This window comes from Nannospalax galili, unplaced genomic scaffold, assembly GCF_000622305.1.
Source record: "Nannospalax galili isolate Female #2095 unplaced genomic scaffold, S.galili_v1.0 scaffold589, whole genome shotgun sequence".
NCBI classification, from domain to species: domain Eukaryota; kingdom Metazoa; phylum Chordata; class Mammalia; order Rodentia; family Spalacidae; genus Nannospalax; species Nannospalax galili.
In genome coordinates this window covers 1,796,072-1,811,457 of record NW_008360324.1, presented here as the reverse complement: position 1 = coordinate 1,811,457, position 15,386 = coordinate 1,796,072, and the positions used below count along the sequence as shown (strand labels likewise).

The 15,386-nt window shown below is 44.4% G+C and overlaps 1 protein-coding gene across 1 annotated transcript in view; it reads right to left on the bottom strand.

The window, feature by feature from the left end:
- Lpcat3 (lysophosphatidylcholine acyltransferase 3) overlaps positions 1 to 13,464 on the bottom strand; it is a 50,768-nt gene extending 37,304 nt beyond the window's left edge. The window contains exon 1 of the mRNA XM_017796169.2: positions 13,210 to 13,464. Within this exon, the coding sequence (XP_017651658.1) occupies positions 13,210 to 13,357 (148 nt within the window). The 5' untranslated portion in view covers positions 13,358 to 13,464. The remainder of the gene's footprint in view (positions 1 to 13,209) is intronic.
- Positions 13,465 to 15,386: the final 1,922 nt, after the last annotated feature.

Sequence of the window (15,386 nt, the reverse complement as noted above, 5' to 3'; positions counted from 1 at the left end):
AATTTTTTCTGACCCTGTGGGTTATATTTTCATTTTCCAGACACTGTCCTTTGATGTTATTAGGTTCTGTCAAATTGATCACTGGCCACTCCAGTCAGAAATGACCTGCTTCTTTCTACATTAGCATCTCAGTATTACTTGATTTGGGGAGAAACTCTGAAAATATATGAAAATTATTTTGAAGTTTAATAAAAAAACACTTTGATAGAAAGCAAGAGGGCTGGGGATGCAGCTCAATGAGAGCACACTGAGTAGCATAGGCAAGATCCTGCATTCAATTCCCTGTACCAGAAAGGTGCCCAAGCAACAACAGAAAGCAGCCTGGAGCTTCTCATGAGGAGATGACTTGGGACCCTTGACAGTCTCTTAGGTTCTGTGTGTTGTGTACTGAGTAGAAAGGCTGGGAGGCCCTGGCCTATGACACTTCTGTTGTATGACAGCATAAACCAATACAGGGCATATATGTGACATTGGCTACGTATGTTTAAAAAAATAAATGCATATGGCTGGGCATGGTGGTGTTTGCCTTCATAGCATTTGGGAGGTATAGACAGCGTTTTAGTGAGATTGAGGCCAGTCTAAAACTCAAAGGGGGTTCAAGGTTAGCCTGGGCTACAAAACAAGATCCTATCTCAAAACAAGAGGACAGCAACAACAACAAAATGTGGATTGAGGTTTAGCTCAGTGGTAGAGTGCCTGCCCAGCAGGAGACCCTGTGTTCTATTCCTTGGCACCACATGAACAAAAACAAAACATATATGCTAAGAGATAATTGTCTGCTTTTATTTCCTAGTCTTTTGGACAGGTGATCAGTGAAGAATTTTAAAATGGAGTCAGGTTTGGTGATGCATGCCTAAAATCCTAGGTACTTGGAAGGCTGATGCAGGAGGATCTCTGGATTCTTAAGGCCAACTTGGTTTACATAGCGAGTTTCAAGTCAATCTGGGTAATTTAGTGAGACTCTCTCTCAAGAGAAAATCAAAAACCAAAAACGAGTCAGATTACCCTTTAAAGAATGAGGATTAGGGGATGGAGCGATGACTCAGCTGTTAACAGTACAGGCTGTTCTTGTAGAGGACCAGGGTTTGGTTCCCAGCACCAACATGGTAGCTAATAAGCATCTGTAACTGCAGTTTCAGGAGATTTGACACCTTCTTCTAGCCCCAGTGGACACTTCATGACATGGGTGCAGTTACATTCATGTAGGCAAAACACTCATATACACTAAAAAAAGCTAGTAGCTCTCATGGTTCAATACTTTTAGTCATATTTTCCATATCTGTACTCCAACTTTAATCAATCTTGTCCACTCTTGTCTGAGGTACATGCCAGGAAAGCCTTAAGGGGCACTATTCCAGTTGGCTTGTTTGCCAGCTTGTAAACAGTAGCCTAATACTTCTGGACAGTAATGCAGAGTGGTATCCAGTCAATCTGGGTTTAGAATTGCTATCACAGAACATGAAAATCTCAGGAGCTATAAGGCATTTACCACTGCTACATGCCTGTTGCTCATTACAGCACTCGAAAAAGCAAGACAACCAACTTAATGGCAAGATTTACACACGTAAGTATATATACATGTATAAGCTCTTTTATTGTTGTTGTTATTATTATTATTATTTTTGAGACAGGGTCTCCCTGTAGCCCCAGCTGTCCTGGAACTCACTATGTAGACCAGGGGAAATGAGATTTTTAAAAACAGTACACTTTGTGCTGGGCCTGGTTGGTGCACACCTTTAATCCCAGCACTTGGGAGGCAGAGGCAGGCAGATCTCTGTGAGTTTGAGCCAGCCTGGTCTACATAGTGAGCTCCAGGCCAGATGGGGCTACAAAAAACTCTGCCCCCCCCCAACCCCCCCCCCACAAAAAACCCCCAGTGTACTTCAAGTCAAAAGAAAATTCTCACCCAGCAATAAATTATCCCCCGCCCCCAGTGTTTTGCTCTTCACATCCTTTCTTCTTTTGAAAACAGGGAGGGAAGATGATGCATATGACACTTTCTGAGTAAACACTTTACAGGCTGAGTGTACTGGCTCATGCCTGTTACTCCAGCACTCAAGAGGCTGAAGTAGGAGAAGAGCTGAGTTCAAGGCCAGCCTGGGGAAGCTTGTATCTAATCCTTAAAAGTTTTAGGGTTATCTCTTCAGAAGGGGGAATGTTAGAGTACCCAAAAGCCCCATAAAAATAAATAAATGAAAGAAGGAAAAAAAAAAAGGCCAGCTGGGGTGGGCTACAAAGTGACTTCTAGACCCTTTCTCAAAACAATTAAAACAAAACCCAAAAAAACAACCCCAGGAAGCTATTACTGTTTGGCCAAGAGAACTCCTCATGGGCTCTAAATCTCTTTGATTTTTTTTTTTTTTTGAGACAAGAGTTTCACTATGTAGCCCTGACTGGCCTGGAACTCCCTATGTAGACCAAGCTGGCCTCAAACTCAAGACATCCACTATCTCTGTCTCCTGATTAAAGGCATACATTAGGGACTGTACAGATGGCTCAGTGGTTAAGAACACTGGCTGCTCTTGCAGAGGACTATGGTTTGGTTCTCAGCACCTACCTACATGGCAGTTAATGACTATCCTAACTCCATTTTCAGGGGATCTGACACCCTCTCCTGGTCTCTATGAGCACTGCATGATATGGGTGCAGTTACATACATGCAGGTAATAACACTCATACACACAAAATAAAGATAATAAATAAAATATTATCCGGCTTTGATTGTTTAACTTCTAGGAACACACACACACACACACACACACACACACACACACACACCCTTTTACTTTAAAATCTCTAAGCTTGAGAAAGATTTTGTTTTGATAACGCAACACTTTTCCCTGACAGTTGCAACTGGGACATCTAATCTTGTTAAAGCTCCAAGTCACAATTTTCTAACTTCATTAATAAATGTAAGAAGATCAGTTAGAAGATATGTTATGCTGGGTATGGTGGAACACACCTTTAGTCCCAGCACTTGTGAGGCAGGCAGGCAGAGCTCTGTGAGTTCAAGGTCAGCCTGGTAACATGCCAAATTCCAGACCAGCTGGGGCTACAGGGAGAACGCCAACCTGTAGGCTACATAGTGAGGTCCCAGCCAGCCTGGACCACAGTGAGACCCAGCCTCAAACAAACAAACAAAGAAACAAAGAAACAAACAAACAAACAAACAAGGTGGTAGATGCAATACGCAAAGAAAAGATGGAGCTATTAGTCAACCACATTATGAAAAGCTCTGTAACTGACCTTCTCATCCGAAGTGCATGTAATGATGATGCAACACCCAAGGTCATGATCTTTTAACAATGACTCAATACTAACCATTTGTTGAGTAAGAAGACATGACAGCCAAAGGGGGACTAAATCATAAAGAATCCAAGAGAGTTCTATTTTTCCAAAGATCACAGCATATACTAACATTTCAAAGACTTTAAGATCCTATCGTGTATCAAGTATTGCAAAATAGATGGTGAAATAGTTTGAACGATCATTAAACTCTGCAGTAACAAGTATGACCAGAAGGCTTGTTAAAAGGCAAATTATAGCTGGGTGTGGTACAAGCCTGTAATCCCAACCCTGAAGACTGAGGCAAGAGGATTTTCTTTGGGCTCAAGGTAAGACCTTGTCTCAAAGTAACACTGGGCAGATTACTAAACTGGGCCTAGTGGTGCAGACCTGTTACACCAGCTACTCTGGAGGATGAGGCAAAACAATAACAAATTCAAAGGCTTCCTGGGCTACAAAGCAAATTCAAGCCTGGGCAATTTAGGGAGACCGTATCTCAAAAAACTGAAAAAAAAACAATGGAAAAAGAAATTGATATGAATATAGCCTACAGAGGCTACAGAGCAAGACCCTGTTTCAAACATGACAAAAAGCAAGGGGGCAAGCTGGATATGGTGGTTTACACCTGTCATCCCAACTCTCAGAAGGCTGGGGAAGGAGGATGCCAGTCTGCTCTACATGGTGAATTCCAGGCCAGCCTGTGGTACAATATGAGATCCTGTCTCAAAAAACATAAATAAATCTAATTAATCACTCAGTTCAGAGTCAGACATGGTTGCGCATATCTATATTCCCAGCATCTGGAAGGTTGAGGCTGGCAGATCAGGAGGTCAAGGTCATCCTCAGCTAATCAGAAGTTCAAGGTTATCCTCAGCTATATAGTGAGTTAGCAGCCAGCATGGATTACAAGAGACCTTTTCTCTAAAAGCCTAGAAAAACAAACAAAGCAGTTTGCCCAGCCCTATAGTCAGTTTCTCATTTACTAGGTCAGGGATAGACCCAGGAAAATCTGCATTTCTAAGAAGAAATGCAGATATTTTTGGTTCTAAGGCACATTCTGAGTTTCCTTAGAAAGAAAAATATTTAATGTTTATTGATGGGGAAAGGAAAAGGTGTGTATGGTAGTACAGCCTGTAATCCCAGCACCTGAGAAGCACAGGCAGGAGAATCACTACAAGACTGAAGGTAGCCTGGGCTACATCATACATTTGAGGTTGGTCAGGGCAGCATAGTGAGTCTCTGTCTCAAAAAGAGGAAGAAAAGAGTAATTATTAAAACTGCTTTGGGTCAAGCTAGGTCAAGAACTGGTAAAGCTTACCTCATTTAATCCTCAGGACATCACAATGAACAGTGGCTCTCAAACCTATCCAGCAGAGAATAAGCATGTTGCAAAAAGGGCATGCCTAGGCAGCCCCCTAGAACTGTGAACTTTCTTGGATGACTGTACTATTTCAAAATTCTATACAAACTTTGCATCGTTTAAAAAATAAACTGTGCTGGGCATGGTGGTGCATGCCTTTAATCCTAGCACTCGGGAGGCAGAGGCAGGCGGATCTCTGTGAGTTCAAGGCCAGTCTGGTCTACATAGAGAGTTCCAGGACAGCTGGGACTACAGGGAGACCCTGTCTCAAAAAGACCAAAAACAAAAACAAAAAAATGCCCCCAAAATGACTGTTTGCAAATTAAACATAATTCTTAAAATAATCAGTTACTGCCTTATTCTGCCACCCCATCCCCATCTGAAAGGTTTACCACATTTTTCTTGAGTATTCATCTAGCTAAACTAGACCACTGTTGGTCCCTCAGATTTCCTTATCTTGAGCTGCACTCTTAATGCCCATTACTCTTTGCAGCTGGAAAGCTCCTTCTATCATTTAGAATCTTATCATCTCCTTTAAGGCCACCCTTGCCCCCTCCCCCTCATAAAAAACAAAACAAAACAAAAATCTCCCAAATCCAATAGTATTTCTGTAAAACTTCTGAATACCTCAAGTAAATATTGAGGGCTGCCCAGACATGCTTTAATGACTGGGCATGTAATTTTTTTTGTTACGTCAAAAAAATCTTTTGTGCTGAATACTGGATTTCTCCTGAAGAGGTAGCTGCAATTTGGTCCAACAGGAACTAATCTGTGGATCTCCTTTGACTTGAATTAATTTACTTATGAATTTAAATTTTAACTTATTTAGCAACTGTCTTGTCTGCATGTATGTAAGTGTACCCATGTCTTGCAATACCCACAGAGGTCAGAAGAGGGCACTGGATCCCCCAGAAATGGCGTTTCAGATGGTGGTTAGCTGCTATATGGATGTTGGAAACCAAACCCAGGTCCTATAGAAAAGCAGCCAGTGCTCTTAACTGCTGAGCCATCTCTCCAGTCTCTTCTTTGATTTTAAATGTCACTAGTATTAGTGATGCCAACTGTGACTCTCTGAGGAAAGAATTCTTACTCCTAGCTGCAATTTTTGATCAGCTAGTCTACCAAGCTATGGCCAAGACTACAGAACACTCCTACTAGGCAGGGTAGCCATCTGTTCCATTCGGCCAGCTCTGGCTTTGGACAGAAAGGTATCTCATGCTGATTACAGCTTGGTTTAATCAGAGAATAAAGAGAAAGAGTTATCAAGGACTTTGATAATTTTGCACCTTTACCAGGTCCACCCAATCCCAATATGGTCAAATGCAGACTTGGGTCGCAGAACTGAGTGAGTGCAGCCTTAAGCAACTTAACCTTTTCATTCCTAATTTCCTATCTAAGTGAAATCCTGACAGTGCTGGAATTATGAGTAATTGGCAGGTTTCAAAGAATTGCCTGTGGAACATTTAGGACAATGTCTGGTTCATAGTAAATCTTTAATAAATGGCAGCTTTGGAGTTGAGTGTGGTGGTATATACCTGTAATCTCAGCATTTAGGATGTGGAGGCTGGAGGATGAGGAGTTCAAGACCAGCCTGGGCTAGAAGGGAACCCTGTCTCACAAAACGTACAAAGATAATAAAGACAGCTATGACTTCTTTTTTTTTTTTTTTTGGTGTTTTTGAGACAGGGTCTCCCTGTAGCTCTAGCTGGCCTGGAACTCACTATGTAGACCAGGCTGGCCTCAAACTCACAGAGATCAGCTATGACTTCTTAATTAGAGGTAGCAACAGCAACCTAAGGAATTAGATTCTCTTCTCTATATAAAGTTTTCCACAGCATTTCATCTCCTAGCTGATTCAGTTACAATACCAACACTAACCCCTAAACCCACGTTTTATTTTATCAAGACAGGGTCTTATGTAGCACCAGGCTGACAACATCTGGTTTATACAGTGCTTGTACCCACTGAGTAACATCCCTACTAAACTTGTATTGTTAGCCTACCTCTTTCTCAAGTTCAAGATTAATTTTTGTTTGTTGCTCTGAGACAAGGTCTTACTCTGTAGCCCTGGCTGGCTTGGAACTCACTATGTAGACCAAGTTGGCTTTGAACTCACAGAGACGTGCCTTCCTCTGCCTGGGATTAAAGGCATGTACCACCCACCCAGCTCATCAGGATTTTAGGTTTTACAATTTCTTTGGAACTTAAAGTAAAATCCAAACTAGATAACTACCTGGCACTGAATGGTATCTGACTTTCCTCTTGACCTCTGTGCCTAGCTATCCAGGCAAGGTCTTTAGTTCTTTTTTTAAAATATTTTATTTATTATTTTTATTTTATGTGTATGAGTGTGTGGCCTGTATGTGTCGTGCATTGCTGCAGAGGTCAGAAAAGGGGTTTGGATTCCCCTGGAACTGGAGTTAAGGTGGCCCCCATGTGGGTGCTGGGAATCAAACTCAGGTCCTCTGCAAGAGCAGTTAGTGCTCTTAACCACTGAACCATCTCTCCAGCCCCCCAAGGTCTTCAGTTCTATGGATGGACAGGCTGATGGACAGGACCCAACCTCCATTATGGTATTACTTTTATTTTCCAGTTAATCTATTGCCAAATCATTCACGAACACACTTAACAAATATTTATGAAGTCCTATGCTATAAACTCTGGGTACACTGTGGTGAACAAAATTTACATGGCTCCTGCTCTCATCTACAAATACATAATTACAAGCCATAATATATGCTTGGAAGGGGATTTCGGTCAGCATAAGAAAATGTAACAAAGGATATAATTTAAAATAAGAGCCAAGAAAGAACTCTCAGGGGAAGCAACAGAGACCTGAAAGGTGAAAAGAAGTCTGTCAAGTGAGTAAGAGAGCAAAGAGCTTTCTGGGTGGTATGACCAGTGTGTACGAAGGCTCTGAGGCAGGAAGGGCTTACAGCCTTCTGTGAGGATTGAAAAAAGGCTGTGTGGCTAAAGGTTGTGCTCCTGCTTGAAACAAAGCTGAACAGCAGGCAGGGGCTTCCCAGCCAGGCATGTAAGCCCCTGAAAAGTTCTGAGCAGGTGTGGCACGGGATCGGATGACTTGGGCTGCTTTTGAAGTGTGGACTGGAGAGGGCAAGAAGAGAATTAGAGAGCAGTCAGGAGGCTGCTTGGGTGGTTCTGATCACAGATGGCTGGTGGCGGAGAAAAGGAGATGAATTTGAGACACAATTTGGAGGTTGTACTAAGAGGGACTGGTGACTGAGGTGTGGGCAGTGAGTGACAGGGAGGTGACAAGGTTGAGTCTTTGGATCTGGCATAAGCAGTTAAACAGATGAAAGTGCTTTTAGAACCTACCTTTCAGCCAGGCATGGTGGTGCATATCTTTAGTCCCAGCACTTAGGAGGCAGAGGCAGGCAGATCTCCCGGAGTTTGAGGCCAGCCTGGTCTACATCATGAGTTCCAGGCCAGCTGGGGCTACAGGGAAATTCCTGTCTCTAAAAAAAAATAAATAAATAAAATAAAATCAACAAAACATTCTGTTTTTGTAAGACAGTCTCAGTCTATAGCTCAAGCTGGCCTTGAACTTAAGGCTGTTGTCCTGCATCAGGCTCGCGAGTGCTCATGCTCTTCCTGTTTGACCATCCCAGCCTACAGAAGAAACCTTAATATCCAAAGTCCATTATTTATTAAATGCTCCATCTTTAAATCTCATAATGCTTACCACTGCTTATAGCACTTAGGTCTTTGCCTTTTATTAGGTTATTAGTATACTGATCTCACACTGATTTCCGACCCCTAACAGACCGTAATGCTCAAGTGCACGACTCTACTTTGCACACTGTGCACATTGTTCCTGTCCTGCAGGGTCAAGAATCTTGTGGGTCCACAGCAAGTATATTTTGTTGTGTTTATTTGAAGCAATTTATGTTATTAATTATGTTAAGGAATGATGAGACCAAGTTGTTTAAAGGGAGATGTTTCCCAGTTGGATTTGTCAGCACCAGGGCTCAGAGCAAAATTTATCTTTAGCATCCTTGCAATCATACATAACACAAATGTACACACACACACACACACACACACACACACACACACCTTTTAATAGTCTTCTGGCTGTTCAAAGTACTCCAATACGGCATTCCACATAGCCTTACTCTTTCCTTAAGTACTGAATATTAGAATTTCAAGGGCACTATGAATGTGGCCCAGTGGTACAGTGCTTGCTTAGCATGTGTGAAGTCCTAGGTTAAACCCAGCACCACCCCAGTCCCCATTATAATCTCTAAGTCAGGAACTCTCTCTCTCTTCTCCTCTCCCTCTCCCTCTCCCTCCCCCTCCCCTCCCCTCTCCCTCTTTCTCATTCCTGAGTGTTCTGTCTGCATGTAAGTACACCATGTGTCTGCAGTGCCCACAGTGGCCAGAAGAGGGCGTTGGATCTCCTTGAACTGGAGTTAACCAAGGGTTGTTACACTGCTATGTGGGTGCTGGGAACCAAACCTAGATCCTCTGCAAGAGCAGCTAGTGCTCTTAACCACTGAGCCATCTCTCTAGCCCCTAAATCAGGATTTTTCAAACTGCTTTCTGTGGGGTTGGATAGATGGCTGAGCAGTTAAGAGCCCTGGCTGTTCTTGTGGAAGACCTGAGTTCAAATCCCAGCACCTACATGGTGGCTAACAACCCCTGGTTAACTCCAGTTCCAGGGGATCTGACGCCCTCTTCTGTCCTCTAAGGGCACTGCTTGACACAGGTTTGCTTACACACATCCAGGCAATATACTCATACACATAACTTTTTTAAAATTTAATTTTATTGGGGTGGGGGTCTTTTTGAGACAGGGTCTCCCTGTAGCCCCAGCTGGCCTGGAACTCACTATGTAGACCAGGCTGGCCTTGAACTCACAGAGATCTGCCTGCCTCTGCCTCCCCAGTGCTGGGACTACAGGCGTGCGCCACCACACCCAGCTTTATTTATTATTTTTATGTGTATGCATGTATTGCCTGCATATAGGTAAGAGCACCTGTGTCGTGCAATGCCTGCGGAGGTCAGAAGAGGCTGTCGGATCCCTTGGGTCTGGAGTTACAGACAGTTGTTAGCTGCCATGTGAGTGCTGGGATTTGAACCCGGGTCTTCTGCAAGAACAACCAGTGTTCTTAACCACTGAGCCATCTCTTCAGCCCCCACATAAAATTTTTAAAAATTAAATTAAATTAGCAACAACAACAACAAACCCCCCCCAAAACCAAACTGCTTTCTGTAACTCATTCATCATCAAGACTAATGTAGAGATCATAAAAAATATGCAAAATAATACAGTAAGGGCCAACATTGTTTCCTGAAACTTGTTTTAAATACACATACACACATATTCAGGGTCACCAAGTGAAATGTTGTTTCTCATCATAGGTCCTCAGCAAGATGATTTTGAAAGCCAGTGCTTTTCTGTGCCCCCACCCCAAGGTCAGCACGCAAAACTTAGGTAGAGAAAGTAGGATGTTAAGAAAACAGTGATGAAACTGTCTGATGAAAAGTCAGTTACACAGCCAGGCGTGGTGGCACACACCTGTAGTCTCAGCACTTGGGAGGCAGAGGCAGGTGGATCTCTATGAGTACAAGGCCAGCCTGGTCTACATGAATTCCAGGACAGCTGGGGCTACAGGGAGACCCTGTCTCAAAAAGACAAAAAAAAAAAAAAAAAAAAAAAAAAAAAAGTCATTTATACTTTAAAACATGAATGATACTCTTAATTCCTCCCTTGAGAGGTGCTTTCAATTCACACTGATCTCTATCAGAAAAAAATGTGTTAGAAATTGTTTTGGATTACAGACCTTTCATACTTCAAGCAAGGATCTCTTCCAGTATCCATTTTCTGAGAGAACTAGGTTCAGGCACCAGAACCAGACAATCGCTACTACAAGGCTACTGCTTCTTTTTGTTTATTTGTTTTATTTTCAATTATGTGTATATGTGTGTTTGTGTGAGAGTATCTGCATGTGAGTGCATGTGCCCACTGAAGCCAGAGGCCTGTGTGGGATCCCCAGGAGCTGGAGTTACAGGTGGTTGTCAGCTGCCTGATGTGGTTGTTGGGAATTGAACTTAAGTCCTTTGGAAGAGCAATGCTCTTAACCACTGAGTCATTTCTCCAGTCCTTGTTGTTTTCTAAGATAGGGTCTCATATAACCCAGGTCAGTCTCAAACTTGCTGTGTAGCCAAGGATGACCTTGAAATTCTGATTCTCCTTCCTCCATTCCTATGTGCTGGAATTACAGGGGTGCCACTAAGCTCAGAGGCTGTGGGTTTCTAGGCAGAAGTACTAATACTTCTATAAAGAACATTTTTACAAGCAAAACATACTCTTCAATGTATAGGTCAGGTTTATCAATTTTTATTTACATGTACATATTTAACCTATGCCTAGAAAAACAATCCTATAGATCCACATAACTGGGCTAGGAATGCAGCTTAGGGGTAGGCAGTGTGCTAGGCTAGCATAAGTGAGGCCCTGAATTCAGTCCCCAGCACTGGAAACAAAATGAAAACAAACAGCCTAAGTTGATCTGAAAATGAGAAATCCTACAAGTCACCAAAGGCAACAAATGTATGTGAGACAGAAGTGAGGACATGAGTAAGCAAGAGGGTTTGGGGGTATGGCTGATGTAATACCCCAAGTACCTACTACTTTGTAGTAATGACAGATGACAGAAGTGGGTAGGATATGGAGAAAATGATTCCCTTTCAAGTATATGCTTCTGATAGTACACAGCAGTGCTGCATACAAAAGACAAATTCCAAGCCCTAATTCCAACCTTAGTTCCATTTAACAGGCTGCCCTTGCAATTTGTTGCTACTTATGTTATATTAATTTACAGTTGAGAAATCAACAGAGGACCTCCTACCTAATGAATATAAGCACTCTTAATTGCCAATTCCAGTTCCAACAAATAACTGGGTCAGAAGCAAGGTTCAAAGAGTAGGAAGTGCAAAGCTGGTGTAGTACCTGTGGAGCCCTTCTGTGGGGTACTGATAAATTTGGGTAAGGTCTGAGTGACACTGGGCAAACTGTGTAACTAAGATCCCACCTACCCCTAACATCGTAGGATTCTACCAAGGAGGAAGAGGATAACCTTTATCCAAAGGAAGATCGTTTTGGTTTGATGCAATAGGCAAAATAACGGTATGAACTAAGGTTGTTTAAATATGAATTAAAGCCTCTGCCATTATCTAGATTGGGTTAACACCTTCTCCAGTCTGGTGATGTTACCTGGCTATCTTTCTTCTAGGTACTGGATCAATTCCAAAGGGCATTTAAACCCTTCTACATCTGCCCAACCTTACCTCACACTTTTTTTTCTCCCAAGACAGGGACTCATGTCTCACATTGTAGGCCAGGTTTGCTTCAAACTCACAATCCTCTTACCTCAGCCTCCAGGGTGTTGGGACTTATAGGCGTGAACTACCACACCTAGTTTATCTCAAACTTTCTACAGTTTACATCTCTAGTTCTCTACTACTGCCCCAAGTCATCTTTTCCTTTAACTCTTGCTTAATTTGCCTCACCTGGACTCTCCCAGTGAGGACTTCATAAAAAATTACAACCATTCTAATCTTGATATTGACCTATGAATTCTATAGGACTTTAAAGCAATCTTACGAGGTAGGCACTTGCTGTCCTCATTTCATACACAAGAAAATCAGATGCAGAAGAGGTTAAGTGGCTTGCCTAGGGTCCCATCATTTGTGAGCTGCAACAGGGTGGGTGATATTACTTTGACTTCAAAGCCAACACTCTTTTTCATCATACCACGCTGCCTCTATGTATTAAAAAACCTCGAGGAATGTGGTTAAAAAAAAAAGCCTATAAACCAGGTATGATACAGCTTGTTGTGATATAAATTCAGACATATCACATCCTTTGAACCACACAGGTAATAGTCACTTGGAACAAGCATCGAGTTTTAAAGGGTGTTGTTAGTCTTGTTTCCCAAGCCCAGTAAAAAGGGTTAGCCCAGCATAAATGACAGGTGGATGGCTAAAAGGAAAAAAACCCCAGCAGGATATAAGAAAATATTAGAAACAGTACAGAAAAGAGATGAAAGTATAAAATAAGCTGGCAATGGACAAAACAGACTCAGAAGATGGAAGTATGGAATATGGGGTTGACGAGGCCCATAGAGCTAAAATAATATAAGTTGGGGGGGGGGCTATGCCAACAGATATGCGAGCATGTCATGGGGCTGTTAATAACCGGTAGCAGTACACATGGCCAGAGTGGAACTCTAGAGAGCCACATACAGACACAGGTCGCTGGGGGCACGACAAGGCGGGGCGCTGGGGCCAAAGAGCACAGCAGAGGTTCAAGAGAATGAAGAGGTTCAGAGGGCACAAGGACTCCCCCCCCCCTGGCCCCCCCCCCCCCCGCCTCCAAACAGGACTTGTGTGCCTCAATAGCTGAGTGTGCTTTAGGATCTACAGCACCTCGAAGCCCTCCAGGGTGCCTCGGGGCAGAGAGGGAGGTCCTGTCCCCATTCCTCCTCTATTTCCCAGGGACTCCGCGAGGGGGCGGAGGGAGGCAGGAGGGTCCTTACCCAGGAAGATGGAGATGATGAGCCGCAGCGCCTGTTCCGACGCGCCCAGGGACGTCGCCAAGTTGTGAAGGCTCAGCTCGACACCCGGCCGCAGCCCCCGCATCTGCTCCAGTGCCGCTCCCACGTCCCCCTCAGCTGCGGACGCCATCTTAACTGCGGGCGCCCCCCGGGGACCCCCCAACTCCGCGCCCCGAATGTGGGCAGAAAGCGGCTGCTTCACCCCCAATTCCGGCCGGGGGCCCGCCCACGGCGTGCGCATTGGCTGCGGGCCCCGCCCAGCGCCTCCAGACCCACCCGATTATTGGTCGATCCGGACAGGGGGCGGGGTCTAGCGCGGCAAGGTAGGAGAGGGCGGGGCCGACCGTTTGTAAGGCAAAGGTGACTCCCCTTGGGGAAGGGAAAAGGGACCTACCCGGCTGGGCGGGGCCTGCGCTTGGGACCCTGCGCTGCTATTGGAGCATCTCGAGGCGAGGTGACAGTCTAGCTCCGTCCGAACTGCTCCCGGGAAGAGGCGGTCGGGCCGGTGTCCGACCGGCTTGCTCGCTGCTTTCCCATTGGCTGAGTCCGGAGCAGGCGAGAGTCGGGGCGGGAGGGGGCCATCACCAGAGCGCGAGGTTACTCTCGGTCGCCGGCGCTGGGGTTACTGGGGCATGTAACGGAGAGGCGGGAATTCCTGCCGCCGCCTCGCGAGCGCCTCCTAATGGCACCTGTGCGTCCTGCAGCTCCCAAGCCTTCAGCCTTGCTGCCCTCACCCCAGGGCCCCAGCACACTCTTTGGGCTAATACCATGTACCCCTTCTCAAGCAGGTTCCTTGATGTTGCTGATGCACGGGGCCCCGAACCCGGCCCTCCTGCATGCTAAGCGGATGCTTACTAGTCGTCAATGCAGTTAGTTTCCTGTGGTAAAACACAACCTTCTCCCTAGAGGCAATGAAATTAAGATATGCCTATTTTTTTTAAAAAGAGCCTATTTAACACTTGCTGTTATAATTAACAATTAGGCTAGTTTTGTCGCCGTTTAAGTAATACATGTTCATGATAAAAGTTCAAACAGTAGTCCGGACTTGGTGGCCCACGCCTTTAGTCCCAGGCGGATCTCTGTGAGCTCGAGGCCAGCCTGGTCTCCATAGTGAATCCAGCTACAGGGAGACCCTGTCTCAAAAAGACCGAAAAAAAAAAAAATAGGTCAAACAGTAAAGAAACATGAAACAGAAAATAAGAGTTATTTTCTCCAGCTTTTCAGTCATCCTAAGGGTGACCCTATTCAGTTTACACTTAAAAGTGGATGGGGGAGGGTTGTTAAGACTGGGAGTGTAGCCCAATTGGCATAGTGCCTGTCTGTCTAGCTTGCAGAAACTCCTGGGTTCAGTCCCCAGCACCGCATAATCTAGGCATGGTGGCACACATCTGTAATCCCAACACTCTGGGAGGGAGAGGCAGTAGGATCAGGAGTTCCGAGTCATCCTGGGCTACAAAACACTTCCAGGCCAGCCTGGGTTACATGAGACCATCACAAACAAACAAACAAACGAACGAACATGTAATTGGAACCAAAGGCTCACCTCTAAAGGAAGGTAAGACTTCATGAGGGTATGTAGCCAAAGAATTCTGAATTTTTCCTTTTCTTTTTCTTTTTCTTTTTTTAAATTGTTGTTATCTTTTGAGACAGGGTCTCCCTGTAGCTCCAGGTGGCCTGGAACTCAAAAAGACCAGGCTGGCCTTGAACTCACAGAAATCCACCTGCCCCTGCCTCCTGAGTGCTGGGATTAAAGGTGTGTGCCACCACACCCAGCCCTGAACTTCTTTTTTCTTTTTTTGGTCTTTTTGAGACGGGGGTCTCCCAGTAGCCACAGCTGACCTGGATTAGCTATGGGAGACCAAGCTGGCCTCCAATTAACAGAGATCTGCCTGCCTCTGCCTCCTTAGTGCTGGGACAAAAGGCGTGGACCACCACACCCGGCTTTGAATTTCTTATAATAAGGAGTGTGAAGCATTTGTCTTCAACTATATCTCAGACATGCATAGCACTTTGTACTTTTACTCAGCTCTCTATGTACTGGTGAAATGAACCTAGGTTTGTCCCATGCTAAGCAAGCACTGTACCACTGGGCTCTATCTCCAGTCCTTTTTATATGTTTTATTTTTACCTAAAATTTATTTTGCGTTTATTTCCTCTTC